Source organism: Amphibalanus amphitrite, unplaced genomic scaffold (assembly GCF_019059575.1).
Source record: "Amphibalanus amphitrite isolate SeventyFive unplaced genomic scaffold, NRLGWU_Aamphi_draft 000058F_arrow, whole genome shotgun sequence".
Taxonomy (NCBI): Eukaryota; Metazoa; Arthropoda; class Thecostraca; order Balanomorpha; family Balanidae; genus Amphibalanus; species Amphibalanus amphitrite.
The window spans coordinates 684,091-700,593 of NW_024881554.1; the positions used below are offsets into that span (position 1 = coordinate 684,091).

The following is a 16,503-nucleotide window of genomic DNA, read 5'->3' on the forward strand; positions in this document are numbered from 1 at the left end:
GGGTCGGAGACGGCGCCGGCACACACAACAGTCCGACGGCGGAGCAGAGTTGTTCAGACGCAGAAGGCAAGCGGGACTGACCCTGGAGCTTTATCCACAGAGGGACTGACCAGGGGAGAATACACGTCATGCAAACAAAACGCTCTACTGCGAAGTTCGCAGGGGTCAGCGAAAGACGATCCATCACAGCCCAGTGTGACTACTCGGGCATTCATGGTGAGTAAGCACTGTGCGTCTAAAGCTGGAAAACCCCAACCGACGTGCATGGTAAACACAAATCCCCATCCTACAGCTTATCGAACAAATCAGCGGAAACGATTAAACTCCACCTTAAAAGCCTATCAAACACGTGAGCGGAAACGACCTAACCCGAAGTCCATGAAGCAACCTCAGTTGACAGTGGGTCGGCGTTCTCGCGAACCGGCAAGGCGTGCGTCAGGCGCGAGCTTTAGGCTGCGCGACGGCGGCCTTCCCAGTTCCGTGGCGTCGGAAATCACGGGAACACCTTGTCACCGTCCCGGAAAGTCAAACAGGTGCTGCGCTATCATCCCGGCTGGCGGGCGGTGTGGGATGCCTGACGCGCCCGGCGCGGTGGCGTTCAACAGTAAACGATTACTCACATGGATCGGCGCGATAAGCGTGCCGGGGCGGCGGTATCCAATATGGGGAGGCCCACGCGCGCGGCCGACACGCCCGTCCATCTCCATACACGTCGGCGCGGCCACGTCTGCCGATAATACGGCACGCCCCGGGCCAATCCCCGAGCGGCGCTCGGCCGATCTCGGCGGGCGCACAGAGCGGCCGCCGGCGGCCACAGAGTGTCCTCCGGCGATCGGTCCATAGGTCAGCCATCAGCACATCGGCGTCGGTCAGCCGTCAGCACAGGAGTCCGTCGGTCAGCCGTCGGCACAGAAGTCCTCCATCGGTCAGCCGTCAGCACACAGCGGAGACCTCGGTCAACCGCCGCGGTACCCACCGTATGGAGACAAACTGCTTCTGAATCTAGGTCCGTCCTCCCAGAGCTATTCAACCATCGACAGTGTGTCAATGGCTCCACACAGCAGTCAGCAGTTACAACCCCTTCACCAGCCGAGCGGCTCCAAAGCTGTCCTCACAGGCGCCGCTGTGCAGGTTGACTAAACGTCCCGCTGTCAGCGCGTCCGTGACAGGCCCACCGGACAAACTGGGCGACCAAAATGGTCTGACTGACTGGTCACCCTGTCGTGCTGGCCCCAAAACATCGCATTCGTCCTCGACACGTCCATATACCGCGCCTGCCGACATGCACTTACAACTAACCCCTCTTGGCTACAGAATGCCGAATGCAGATGCGACGACTCCCAACAGTGGTGCACTGTAAGGGAACCATGTCATCAGTCAGCCCGTCTGGCCCGAGCGCCCGCCCGACCGAGCGACCGTTTATCCGTCTGACCTTCTGTTATTCATTAGCTCCAGACCGAGCGACGGGTTTCGGTCCGAAACCAGCGACTGCCAGCGCAGCGAACCGTTCCCGTGCGCTCCTCCTCAAGAGTTACACAGACAGCCGGGGACGGCTGATCCACCGGTTCTGCCCCGACCAGCTATACCGCTCCTGGCCTGGGTGAACACCGGACGTGTCTACGTAAAACAAGAGGCCCAGCCGCGGGCCGCCCATCTCATCCTATTCCAGACCGTTTGGCAGCTAATGAAGCGAATGCTTGATTTATTCACATGAGACGCAAGGCTGAAGCGTAAAATATCACGTAATTCAAGACAGATGCATAGCTGGAATTGAGATGTTACCTAACAACAGGATGTCGGATTATGCGTCATCAGAAGATACGAGCACGCCGCGTTTAATCTTTATTGCGGCAATAATCTTTGCACAATATCTTACTCAAGCCCAAATCGTAAGTGACATCATATAGAAGCCGCTGGAAATCAGACAAACTCCGTGCAAAACCATACAGTTCTGCACAAAAAGGCTGGAATAGGCACGTAGCTCATCAGCACGGCCATGCTCGCTGCCTAGCTGCGCGACCGAAGGAGCCATCCTACCATCCGCCCCCGAGAGCCGTCTGACCTGACCCAGGGCAGCGCCTCTGAGACTGATGAGGGTAATAAGAAGAGGCCGATGGGGACCAGGATGTGTGGGCGAGGACGTGCCCTGACGACACACGCAGAGCCGAGAGCCAGCAGGCGGCGGCGGGCGACGGGTGGCAACTTCGAGCAGCAGTTGGTAGGTTCGGACCAGGCCGTGGGTCAGTCGAGACGCACAGAAACTGTCGGGTCCGGTCGTGGTGCGGTCCGTTTAGTTCACCGGGTACGAGTCGTACACAAAGTAAGAACGAAACACGGGATACCGTGCGGTCGTACACGGATCCGCACTCGCCCGATTGGAAGAGAGGGACTTCGGGAGAGAGGGAACACACACGCTGTGGCGGCCGTCGCTGTCGGGGTGGCAGCAGCGTTCCTTGAACCGACGTCGCTCGCAGGTGTCTAAACCTGAACGAGAATGCACCCGCCAGCGCCCGTCGGGTTCGTCCCACATGACCGCCCGCTCGGCGGCCGTCGACGCTCTCCGTTGACCCTCAGACCGCCTGCGGCACCCAGCTAACGACCTGCGCGCGCCCACCGGCCGAAACCCGAGCCGCCGCCGGCCCGCCCAGACCGCCAGCATACGGCGCAGAAATGCGGCCATTAGGTAACTCCATACACAGCGCACGCGTCCGTTCTGTGCTGCCGCAGATGGCAACAGAAGGCTCGGGAGATATGGGCGTCACTATCACCCTCTACGACCCCCATTCTGTCCAGAGAACGACGCCGAGCGCGTCGGGCCGCGATATCGGCGGCACCCGAGGCCGCGGTATCGGGACCGCAGGCCCGGGGCGAGGCAGCCCAGCCTCCTGAGAGACTCTGAGCAGAGCCGGCCGTCAGAGAACTCCGGGAAAACAGTCTGAGAACTGCGACTGGAACAAGAAAATGTACAGCGCCAGCATTGATCGGTGGACGGCGGACGGCCCACGGGACAGGTCACGACCGGCCAGACCGTGCCAACCGCCGCGGCCCGCCCCACGACCGGCGCGGCATCCACAATCGGTCGGAGCTGACAGAGGAGTCACGACACCTGCCCGCCTGTCGGACAGGCCCGCCCGCCCGTGTGGAGCCCCAGGGAGGAGCCGGTCCCAACCACGCGTGACAGACCGGCTGAGCACTCACACAGGCACAACTGCACACTGCGGTGTAACGACGAAGATAGACGCTGAATGGAATGCTACGTAGAATGATGTAATAACATTCAGCGAGCGCAGTCGGTGAACGCAGCTCCGCAATAATACAACGGGGAACATTAGCGGCAACTAATTAGCGCAGCTGCGGAGTACAATGGACAGTTGAAAGCAAACAGCAGTTCAGGTTCCATCCCCGCCTGCTCTATCCAATGGCAAAAGCGGCCGGCTCTCAGCGGCAGTACCGGCGGGCCGCGCGGCACCGGCTCAGCGCTCGCCGCGAGTGTGAGTGAACGGCGCGCCTGGTGGCTCCCAGCGGCCATAGGTCACAGGTCGACAGCGTCACGGCCGGTCAGCCGGACCGGTACGGACACCGGCTGCCCACCGCGCTACGGCGGTCAGCGGAGAGACACCCGCTGCTGGCAGGAGTGGTTCTAGTGACCTCACACCTTAGAGAGGCAGGGCCCGAGCGGAGAGACCGAGCGCTAGTAATGCTGGTGACCTCACACCTTCGAGGACCGAAGAGATACCCCGCTGCTGGCAGCCCTGGTGACCTCACACCTCGGAACAGCAGCAGTCCGAGTGGATAGACACCCGCCGCTGGCTGTGGTGATGACCTCACACCTTAGGTCAGCAGCGGTACGGTGGTACTGCCGCCAGCTGCTCAGTTGGCACTGGCGGCCACCGCAGGCTCCGTGCTGCGGTCAGATTTGGCCGAGTGGCTCGGTGTGAGCTCGGTTTCACGGGCGAGAGGGGAGGGCCAGGTGAGGCCCTGGTGGTAGTTGTTGTTAATTGGGGCTTGATCTGAGCGATCGGAACTGCCGCCTTTGAGGCAGTCTCCGGACCACATCACAGGGTTTAAAGGCCACTGGCAAGGTGGGCCGCCAAAAACGAGCTAGGTCGGCCAACATACAGCGCCTGTGACCACCCCACAGGCGGCTGGCACGATCAGGGTAACCCCACCCACAAGCAGCCACCGCAGAATGGCGACCAGCGACCGCGGGGCGCCGCAACTAGAACGTGACCAGTGCACACTGGGGCCGGTGCCAGAACCAGCACTTGGTTACCGGTAACGAGCCGCGCGCGGATGTTATCGCACCGCGCCGCCACGGCCCGCCGCGCGCCGCACTCGTGTCGCGGTCGACACGCCGTTTTCACGGTCGCTCCGCGGCTGTCAATTCGTCCTTCGGCGAGGAATGTCTGGCGTTCATGCCGGTGCTCACGGACAGGCGAACCGACAGAGAGGGGGTGTGAGTAATCTGCCACATTCACGGAAATGCTGGAGGGCCTGCTATCGGACACGCCAACCCGTGGAACCCACCAAGCCGACTGCTGTCAGTGTCTTCCCCCGACCATCGACATCGCTCGACATTTACCAGCTTCAACAGCGACACATCCGCTCCGGGCACACGGAGCGAAACATGAAAACAAGAATGGAGGACAGAGAAGACAAGCAAATTTTACATATTTAACATTTAAGCAATTCATGGTCTTTCCAAAGGCACTTTGGCACATAGATAGGTGCTCCTGATTTAATTTCGACATTTTGGTATCAGATCGCTAACGGACACAGCCAGCACAAACTAGCACCGACTACGGAACCATCCACCCATTACACACCGGTCACAGCGAGCCCATCTCTCCCCAGTCCTCTCTCCGTACCCGTCTTACATCAGCCTCGACAGCCGGCAGCAGGATGTGCAGCAGCGCCTGGTTCAGTTCCCGGCAGATGAACTCTCCCCGCGGAGAGCTGCGCGGAGTCGACTGACCCGGCGACGCCGTCGGCGGCGGCGAGCGGAACGGCGAACTGCAGCGACGCAAGCCCGACATGTCCACGCGCTCACCCACTTTGTGCATAAACTCCGTGAGGGACTTGCGTGGCCGCTCCATGGACAGTGCGCGCCGCTGCGAGCCTCACCGGCACACCACACCGCCGCTCGACTCTCACTGCCGGCCCGCAAGGCGGCGGCGGCGGCGGCGGCGGCGGCGGCGGCGGCGGCGGTGCGGCTGCTGGCTCCGACCGACAGGTGGCAGGTTCGGCGGCCGGCGCCGGTCGTCGTGTCGCTCCCGACGGAGCTTCACAGCCGCTGCCATGCGCCGGGTACCGGTCAGCACGGGCGGGCTCACTGAGAGTCTGGCACTGACGCCGTTGTGTTTGGCAGTGCCGAGTCAGGCGTGAGCGGCAGGCGGACTGGGTACCTAAACTGAGGCCAGTGCCCGATCAACAGGTCAAACTTGCAGGGATTCATTGAGCTGACGTGACCAGCAGCACAGGTGGTCTTCGACAATCAGAGGCAGTTGTCGACTACCTCAATCCCTCGATCGTCTGTATACCCCACAGCCCGAGCACGCGAGCAGCTACTCAGAACCTCCCCCAGTGGTATTGCCTACCGAAACGCGTGGGCCGAAAACTACGAATGTGCACGGGACGAGGTCACAAGCATTGCGCGGCTCGTTAGAGAACCAGCAACACTCTGCATTCAACAACATCCAAGCCAGGATCTGGACATAAACAGAGCTGGTGACGTCCTTCTCGCAAACTAAGCCAATATTCTATTGCGGGAAATGTTTTGTACGTGTAAGCATCCCTCCTTCGTGGAACGACAACGCAGCGGCCTGCGCGAGGTCTCAAAGCAGCTGCGACACGCACACTCTCCAGCCCAGCGTCCGGCTGAGCTGTCGGAAAACAGCGGCGCCGACACTGATTGCATGTCGCTCACAGAGCTATGTCCAGACGGCGGCACATCAACCACAAACTGCGCAGCTCGGCGCGGCGCTCCGGCGGCGGCCATTGGGCGCTCCGGGACAGGGGCGGCGCGCCGCCGGCCTATCTCTGTCGCCAGCCAGCCAGCGGACGCCGTATATCTAGACTTATTGCAGCCGTAGTCGATCGAGCGACAGCGGCCGCCCCGATCTGCCTGAGGCGCCCCCAAGCGGCAGTTCGCCCGGTCACCGCCAGGCGGCAGGCCGATCGACGACCATGTGCGACGCGAACAACAAAGAACCTAACTCTGTTGTTCCTGAGACGGTGTTTATGTAACAAAGCCGGAATGCCTAGTGCCTACCGTTACTAAACAAAGCGAATTGATAAGCACGACAGTCACCATACGTCGTGGAATGCTGAAAGCCTTGTGCAATGAAGATTGCCTCATAACACATTACTGGATTTGGAAAACAATGCATTTTCATGGTGTAATCACCCAATAATTTTTTTTCCCGCGACACCCTCATCGGAGACCAGCTTCGCCAACAGCTAAAGGTTCGATAGCATGAGCTGAGCCAGCGAACCCTACCGCCGACAAAGGTTTGGAGAGTGGCCATACAGTGACCGCACTGAGCACTGTGCAGTGCGCGCTAATTCATCGGATCCCATGCGCCACGGTGATATGATAGCCGCTAATGGTACATATGTATTATCTCGCCTCCCACGAGCGTCGATAAATTAATCGGACAGCGGACATCACTTTGTTCAACAGAGGACGTTAGTGGACAGCCACTCCTGTTTGACATTTCACTCTAAAAATAACCGCTGTATTATATATTTTCATACGAATACCTATAATTGGTAAATGCCTGACAGCAAAGGAATTCGCCGATTCGGCCAAGCCAGTACCATGCAGGTCATCATTCCTCAGAACCAATTCAGGCTCCAGTCTCATTACAGGACCAAATCGGGACCACCAGACCGCGGACCAGTTTGCTGCGCGCTCTGGATCGCTGTCTCCCCGGGGGGCCTCATCAGCGTGTTGCGCGCGGCGCGAGCGGCGCCGCAGGACGCTACTAACCCGGCTGACACGGCGGGGAGCCGATCCCGTCCGTCACGACTCCACCTACCACAGGCAGGCACTGCGGAGGGAAGGCGCGTCGGCGCCGCTTCTCCATGCTACCGCTTGGCGCCGGCTCAGGAGTAAGGACATACACTGTCTGATGCGTAAATAAGATGAAATAAATGCAACAACCAAATTATTGCCATCGTTGGACAAGTGAAGATATCTTACCAAATACAGGCTCATAAGCATGCCGCAAAATTAACTGATATCTATTATACCTATTATAAAACATACGATTATAGAGCCTAAGTTCAGCATTTCTATACCGGTGCCTCTTGCTTCAGCAAACAGAACTGACACCCTAACGAGACAGCTCAGAGGAGGGACGGGCCCTGGTCCACTCGAACGCCCGCCGGGCCACAGGTCAGGAGGCCGGTATCCAGTCCATTTGGTGGCCAGCGGCCGACTCCCGCGGGCCGGACTGACATTTCGGATAGGTCACAGCGGCGGACCAGCGCGCTGGACGGTAGCGCAGAGCAGACGGAATGTAGCGGGGATATGGATCTGGCAGCACCGCGGGGCGAGGCTGAGGAGACTCGTCTGGTGCGCGGACAATGCTGGCGGTGAGGGTGGAGGGTGTTACGTCGACTCGTGATGGGCGGGGTGCCGTCGAGGTCTCTCTGAATCTCAGTCCATCCAGTCCGGTCACGAGTAGCGACAGCGGCCAGTACGGCACGCCCTGCCCCGCCCTGGCCAGTGTCCGCTCTCCACAGGCGGCCAACGCCGGGCCTTGGAACGCCAACCTTCAGCGAGTGGCTACCGGTGTTGCGCCGACCGAATCCGGCTCACAAAAATGAACCAATGAAACAGAAACATTTCAGCACACACAGTGAAACAAAGCAACAGAAGCGGTGCTTTAGAAGAATCCGATGATGCCGTGAGAAAAACAGACATAAAACCACATCCTTGCGCCGTTTTCTTCACGCCCGGCGGCCACAAAGACTTCCAGGCGCTCCGAATCGGAGCCAGACGGTTTTTACTCGGTCCATCGATGCGTCAGACCACCGACGCTGGCTGTCTCGGCACTGGATAAGGCTCTCCGCCCGGCGGACGCCAGCCGCCCAGCCCCGCTGTGTGAATGACGTCACTGACATGTCGTGGAAGGCCGGGCTTACAATACCAGCGGCGTTAACTGCTCGGCCCTCCGACCCCATCGGTACGCGGAACCGACCCGGCCCGGCCGCCAGAGCTTCTGACTCACCCGTCAACCCCGGCCAGGGGGGCGCCCATTCAATGCGACCCCACCACGACCTCAAAAGCGCCACTTGAGGCAGCTCCCTGCGCTTCCGACCCAAGTGCTGTTCGGCCGATCGCCGGCAGGTCGTAGGTAAACACGGTATCAGTTTAAGAGCCATTATCGGCCGGGTGCCTTTGTCGCGCAGTGCCGCGCAGTCGGGCGGCCCTGACCGCGCCTGTCGACGCCGTGATTGTACTCTCCGAGAAACGGGCAGGCGAGCCATCAACGCGGCACACCATCCATTGTGTGCGGCAGGGAGACGAGTCGCTGCCTGGGTCGAATGGCTTCTCTCGCCACCGTATGGGATATAACACCAACCGCGACAATTCAACTACAGCCACCCAGCCGCCACAGACACACAGACTCGAACCTTCCTCTCTTCATCCACCCGTTTCAACATCTCCTTCCTAGCCCTCCAGCTTCAGCCCCAGTCTCAGCCGGCGCCACTGCTGGTCCGGATGGCGTGTTCGACCCCGGTTCTCGGCGAGGCACCCCTGCCCGCGGCAGCTCTATCTCGAGAAATCGCCTTCTGCGCCGACAGCAAACGGTCGTCGGGACGGACACAGCCACTCGGGCCGAGAGACCGATCTGGCGACGGGCCGACCACGGGCCGTTGTGTCGGGGGATAGGGGCGGGGTCTCCCTGAGCACTGCTCCTCTGTTGGATAAGTGATTTCGAGAGTTGCCCCGACATAACTGAGAACATTAGGATTTATCGGTAGCTCGGCGCTTTTTAATGTGATTTGATTGCCGCCGATACCTGCCCATCAGCCTCCACACATCAATTTCTCTTCCACCACCATTTCAAGACCGCTCTGTCTTCGAGCACTCAATGCGACTACAGCATCCTCTACATTTCCCCGAAGGCTGGCCGGTCGGCGGTGACCGCCGCCGGCAGCGGCTGACCAGTCCGGCGACCGGGGGCGCTCCGGCGCTCGCCCGGAGAGCAGAGCCGGCACTCGCCCGACGACCGGGAGAGGAGAGCAGCAGCGCCGCCGCCGCCGCCGGCGTCGTCGATCGATGACGGCGGCGGCAGCGGCGTCATGAGCGGCTGCCCGCCATCGCCGGTCGGTAATGGTCACCCAGACCGGCTGGCCGGCGGTGATTAGCGAGGAACGCCGCCGCTGCCGGCCGCCGAACGGAGAGACGACGGGTGGCATCGGGAATAGGGCTCGGCGCCGCGCATAATGGTACGGTAAACAACACAGGCAGTCTTACTGGTTAGCACAAGCAATGATTATGCTCTGCATAACAACCGAGGTCTTTTCTATGGTCAGCTTGCTGCACACACAAGTGGCGAGCACAAGAGCCAATAACTTACACACCGAAGATGCTGCAACAAAGATATAGGTAGTGACAAAGTAGCACCTCATGTCTTGACGTGATGATGATTATCTATGCCACAATAGATTACTGCCGCAGCAACGCTTAACTCCACCTACGCTACCTATCACACCTCTCCCGGCTCTCTAACCTTCACCCCGTCAGATCAACGCCCACCCGAGGTCGCGCCCCCTGCAGGAGCCCACACAGCCTTGAGCCGCCGCCGAGCCGAGCCCGTGTGAATCACCGCCCCTCCCTCCACCTGCGTATCGTCGCCATCGACGAGCGTCAGCCGCCGCCGTAAACGGAGCGCGTCGGCCTCGACGGCGGTCCAAACACCGGCCGCCGACGATCCGGATTCCGGCGGCACCTCTCCAAAATTCGACGCCAGCTTCCGTCATAGGCGCGGCGCGCGGCCGCCGGGTTCGGACCAGATTCCACGACGGCGTCCCAGCCGGACGCTATTTCCGTCGACGCCACTTCGCATACGCCCGGCGGACCCCATTCTGGAGCGTCGTTTTCGGAAGCGGTGCTGACGTGACCGGCCCGAGAGCCTTGGCTTCGGCTCTGCCCATCGTCACCTGCCCCGGAGCCGCGCCGCTGGGGTTCCGGCGCCCCGCGTGACGCACCCGAGCTGCGTGGCATGGACTACCACGCGCCAGACGGCATACCGTACATGTATGCGTGACACGTGTACGCACACAAGCAGCGACACGCACAGACACGTGCTGACAGACAAACTGACACGGCCGCTGCTCGAGTCGTCTGTCAGAGTACGTGAATGTGCATTCCACGCGTGGTTCGGGCAGCTGCTAGGAATGACATCGCTTCTATCCTGAAGACAAGAGTGCAACATACGGGCGCCTACGACGTACGGCATGATGATGCAAGGTGACACGGCAGATGCATACCAAAGGGCAATTTTAAACGAGTAAAAAATAATCTAAATAAACTGTTTCATGCATACCAATACACTATGCCACATGAATTTGTTTCATGCATGCGTATTTCTTGCAATGAGATGCTTTTGGTAAGTTACTGTTGAATGCTTGCTGAATTTCGATGAAAGTCCTACACCCGAACTTGAAGGTCGCTGCGTTTCCGACCTTTTGATCCGCGTCAGCCATTTTCGGTCACGGGTCTCCAGTGACCGCTTGGTGAGCAAAGTGAGCGAAGCGCGCAGCTCACCAATGAGCAGCTCAATCGGACCAGACCCAGCTACACAGCACACAATAGGGCCGGCATTGATGGAGCGGCTCCACCCGGCCATTCAGCGACAGCCGCCTCACCAATAATAAACAGCGCGGAGCGACGCAGTGCGGCGAGCATCGTTCAGCCGATCAACAATGCCGACCACTTCCCCAAATAGCGGCACAGATACAGCCGGCCCAACAGCCCATCAGTCATTGTAGTCGGTCGGCAGTCAACTGGATGGCTTGCTCTTGAATGAGCGCTGTTAGTGGCGGGAGCAGGGCCTCGCAAAATTTGGGCACACTGTGTCACACACAGCTCACTGCTCAGGTATGATTATCTATTCTAGAAGGTGAAGAACAGGCCACCCGTCTCTTCATCTTTTTTTACACTTGCGCTCAGATCCATCAAACCGGCAATCAGATTGCAATCAGTCTTATTGTAATCCACGAAAATACTTCAAATCCAAGAAAGCAACTCCCGGGTAAAACATCAAAACTTGCCGAGCATACAATTCCTCCGTCAACTACGAGAAAGGAAGCTCATCAACCCACTGACCACTCTTTTCCCTTCCTCCGTTCAGCCCTGGGGCACTCACCTGGACCTTTCTCTCCGAGTTGGTCTTCTTAAGCGGCGGCTTGGGCGGCAGCGGCCGACCGGCCACGGGCGGTAGCTCGCCGGCACTCAGGGAGGGCGTCGCCGTCAGCTTGTTGTGCGACAGCTTCCGCAGCGGCGTCGGCAGCCATTTACGCCTGCCGGAGGAGCCGCGCACGGCGCCGTCAGTGCACGGGGCGCCGGTCGCGCCGGCCCGCGACATGACGGGGTCAGACCAGCAGTGTTCACTAAGAGCTACGAATACAGTGTGGGATGTCCTCACTCGCACTCACGATGGTTGAGTCCAACAGCGCACACACACGGACCCACACTTCACTGTCAGCACCGCTCGTCTCTGTGTCTCCACCACAGTGAGCCACCGACCCTGTATGACCGGCCTCGAGCCGATAGTCCCCCCCCCCCCGCGGCCGATACGCGGCCTATCGCACCAATGTTCGCTGTCGACACTGCGCCCAATAGGCCAGCGGCACGCGGCACCGTATCAGACCGGCGCGCCCCGGTCTCGTGACAGGCTGACAATCAGACACCGCCGACACGACACGGTACACCTGTCACATGACAGGTGACAGACAACGCAGTTAAACGGAACAGGTAACGCAGTTAAACGGCAGTCACCACGCTTTGTGGTTATTGGAACAGTATACCTACACATCATAAAACCACTCAAACCAGCACTCCTCAACGCATCACAAAATCACGTCCAGTTACAAAAAAAAGAAGCAATAGACAAAGCCCCGCCGCAACAAAGGAATTAGGAACAGACAAAATCCCGTCACAATCAAGTCACACACAATAACCTCACATTGATAAGCTTCCCATCACACCACCATATTAGACCACATCCAACCACAAAACATAACCTCTGGGCCCGACACGCCCTACATTCCCCTCCATTCCACTCCCACTCCCATCACACTCTCTCGTCCCATATCAATCCCCTCTAGTCCCCTCTTCATCCCCTCCTGTCCCCTGTCGGCCCCTCCCGTCTCCATCCCCGCACTTATCCGTCGCTTCGCCATCCAACGCCCACCTGTGGCCATCCCCGTCCCTCAGTCTCAGCCGGTCTCGTCATCGATTTTACGCGTCGGCCCTGCAGCCATCCACCTTGCCACTGACCGCGAATTGAGCACCGTCGGCCGCAACAGGTCGTCGGCGGCGACGACAATCGATATGCGCCCAGTGATTTGCCCGTCGGCACACTGGTCCAGATTCACGAAGAAGTCGATCAAAAATAATTTTTGAGTGAACTGAGTTCAAATCCACATGAAAAGGATCTATAAGCATGAACATGACCGAATTTCTACATTTTACCTCAGAAACCGAAAATAACGAGTGATTTTAGTTGGCCAGCTTTAACAAACACACTGATTTGTAACAAAACTGTTTATATGTCACATCATAACACACACTGAAAGTTGGCAACTTTATGGCTCCCCTCCCCATCATAACACACACTGAAAGTTCATCCCCGCGACCAGCAAGACAACCACCACCACCCAGGCTCTACAGCTTCACCGATGGAGCCCGAAGGAGGGCCAGGACCTCTGAAGGAAACTGGTCCGTGGCCGTGGTCGTCGGAGTCTTCAGCTTCCGCATCCGGAGGGGGCTGATCAAGGGGTCGGAGGTCTCAAGAAGCCGGTGGACCAGGTCGGTGTTGGACTGAACCCGGGACATCTGGCGCGAATGGTGATCCCGGATTGCCTTGAAGTCATTGTTCCTGGCTTCTTGGGCTTCCTCTGACATCGCCCCCAGGGGAAGGAGCGTGCCGGCAGAGACAGTGGGAGCATGGATCAGGAGCTTGTGGACCGACTGGGGCATCCTGAACCACCCATACTGACTGACCAACATCCTGGCTGTCTCAACCGCGTACACGCCGAACCGCTCTTCGTCGAGGTGGAAGTTGGATGACGCAGCGCGGAGGAGGTAGCTTAAGCGGCGGATCAGGGTGGAATCAAGGCCCAGGATGTCCGCAGACGTTTCGTGCTCCAAGAAGAAGCGGCGGGCCGAGTTGCCGTCGTTGGTCGTTCCAGCTCCGCCAGGAAGGGGCTGGTCGATCAGGAGCCCCAAACGCTGACGAAACTCGGTCTGGATCCGCTGCTTCTGTTCCTTGACGATCCGCTGCTTCTCCTCTTCACGGGCCTGCCACTCGCAGAACGGGAGTCGGTACGCGATGTGAAGGAACATCTCCATCGACCGGATCCAGCAGTGGAGGGTGGAGATTCCGTGCTGAGTCCGGTCTCCTGCAATGGGCCGGGCCAGGACTCCGTCGATGTCGTTCATCTCCGTACGCTTGGCCCGGCAGATGCTGCAGACCTGTTGCGACCGGATGCCCTGGATGGCGTTGTGGACCTTGCCGTCAATCATGGTCAACGTCATCTCATGGCGGACGGAGATGGTGACGTCGTTAGTGAGTTGGACGACTGACGGTGTGAGTGACTCCATCTCCTGCTGGAGTTGGACGTAGGTGGCGGTGGTCAACTCCTTCGACTCCTTCTCGAAGATGAAGCTGATCGGACGACAGAAGAAAGTGGAGTTTGGCTTCGGGTTCGCCCAGATCACTCGGCCATCCTCGGTCCGGAGCCGCAGAGGGACCATACTCGCCAGGAACATGGTAGAGTCATCGACGTCCGTTGATTGTCGATGGCGGTAGACTTGTTGACCGGTAGCGCCGTCAAACCCGTACTTGGAGGTCAGGATCAAGGAGCCTTGAGCTGCCGACGATTGGATGACCGACGCCTGGAGCGTGCACAACCTTGACGCCGTGTGGTCAAGCAATTGCTGCACGGGGACAGAAGCGCCCCGGTCGTCGACAACAACTCCAGCCGGATGGCATCGCTTCTTGGCATCCAATACGAGGTTGTACGGCGGGAAGATGTCGGCGACGTGGTCCTTTGATGTCTCACGGACCTCTTGGTACGCAGCTCGTGTCATGGTGGTGTTGAAGAGCAACACGAGAGCTTCGTCGGCCGACAGCGTTTTCGGAAGCGATGGAGGGGGTCCGCGGTACGATGCCTGCACCACAGTAGGGTCCGGGCCGTCTGCCGCAATCACTTTCTTGATGATGTCGGCTTCGGTTTTCCTCCCCTCCTTCCTCAGAGTCATCTGAGCCGCGTGCGCCAGCTGCTCGCCGGTGAATCCTTGGTCGAGCAGCTGGGACACGTTGCGGCGCCTGGTGGGGGAGGAGACGAGGGTGAAGGCAGCCGGCATCTGCGACGGTCGTCCGCGGCCATCCATCGGGTCGTCTTGCCCAGGAGCTGGAGGTGCCAGGATCGCCACTGGAACAGATTCGAGAAGCCAGACTGCATGTTTGTCGAGCATCTTCGCGAAGATCCGTCGAACTCCTGGAGCATCCCAGCGTCGATGCATCCTCTTCCGATGATCAAGAACGACGTCCCGGATGACAGATCGGTCAGGCACACGTCCAGGAGGAACCGAAAGACACAAGAACTCGACACCAGCTTGCAATGCCTCGTCCGACATCAGGGGACCGGCTCCCAGCATCGCCTCCAGAAGCTCCCGACGGGTGGGGGATGTCATCTCATTGAGTGTATCTGAAACGGGAAAATCTAATTTACTGCTAAAGTAGCAAAAAGTAGCAAAACCTTTTCCTACCAAGTGAAGAGTGATGTTGTAGGTATCACATGATATGGGTTTGATGTTGTACTTTGCTGTCCTTCTGTACGATCTCATCCGATGAACAAACAACAAGCGACCGCACGACCACATGTGATTCCAACCAAAGGGAATTCTCCCAGTATTGGCTCAAAGGAGGAAACGACCACTTGGTTGGGAAGTTGCCATCCTTGGGTGACTGGAGGTACCACAAAAACTTGGAGACACGAACGTTCACTGGTGAGCACACGAGCACAACTCGTCACTTGCTGAGAAGCGGCACAAAGAGGGGGAAAAACCCTCACTTTTAAACGCGCACTGCTCCTGATCAGAGGGCTCGGGAACCAAACTAAAAGCATATCTCGGTTCCCCAGGAATATAACAAAAGAAAAATAACCCTGGAATAAGTAAATTCGAAAACAGCAAATATTATTTTTGATCGGGTCTTACGTGAATCTGGACCAGCGTGGTCGGCGATAAAGAGCGATCGACGCGCACGCCAGGTGTGGGCGGAGCGTGAGTGACGTTAGCGGAATAGCAGCTACTGGTCGTCGGAAGATCCAACAAACGCAGCGCGTAGCTTGCAGATTTGTTCAGATGAAGGAGAGCACAACTCGATGTTAATCTACCACTCTAGCAGCGATACATATTAGGGACATCTGATACTTCTGATAGGACAGAATTATCAGACTCAGTCTGACAAAGCAGCAGGCATAATAAGGCATTATCAACACCATCCAAGGGCCTGTAAAGGGACATTTAAAAGAATTTTTCTCCTTGGAAGTCGATACAATATACATGGGACATATATGAAATAATATTTTCGGAGTTTCTTGAGTGATATATATTGAAAAATTGATAGCAAATATTTCGATACTCGTAGTGGTACCTTTTTCAATGCGAGTGAAAAAGGTATCCGAAAATATTATTTCATATTCATTATAACTTGAGGAAAAGGTAACATGACTCTTAAGTCATACAATACATGGGACAGTTGGCCAGACCGTCACATTACAGAATTATGAGGCAGTTCCTCCACTGAGGCTCACACTCTCACACCGGCGCCAGGAGGCAATCAAGGCCCGCGAACGTGACTCCACGCAATCGTCCTCATTACTCGCACCCCGTGGGGCCAATCAGCACAACATTAGACTGAGATGAGCTCCTGACCTGGAGCAAAACGACGCCAGTGAGAGCGGCGCAACTTTCAAGGACGTGCCTAAAAATGATCAGCAAGGCGGTTACAACATTAATTAACCGTGTCGATGCGTAGGATAGTGGCACTAACAGACCTACCTAACAGGCAAGCAAGAGTTTCACTGCAAACTGCCATCGTCAAGCGACAAGGGATTTCATTCGCATAGAGCCAAAACACTGGGTAAAACATGCCTAAACTATGGATGGTGGAGCCTCTTGCTATAAAGACGATCACCTAAATTTCTTCTAATCCCCACGAACCATACCAGTTACCAACCCACTATAAGCCACAC

General features: G+C 57.9%; 1 protein-coding gene across 3 annotated transcripts in view; it reads right to left on the reverse strand.

Annotated features, from left to right (window-relative positions):
• The window catches only part of LOC122378355 (kalirin-like), a 207,648-nt gene that overhangs the window by 31,403 nt on the left and 159,742 nt on the right, over positions 1–16,503 (reverse strand). For all 3 annotated transcript variants that reach the window (XM_043359329.1, XM_043359328.1, XM_043359330.1), the window contains one exon: positions 11,385–11,538. In XM_043359329.1, coding sequence (XP_043215264.1) covers positions 11,385–11,538 — 154 coding nt within the window. The remainder of the gene's footprint in view (positions 1–11,384; positions 11,539–16,503) is intronic.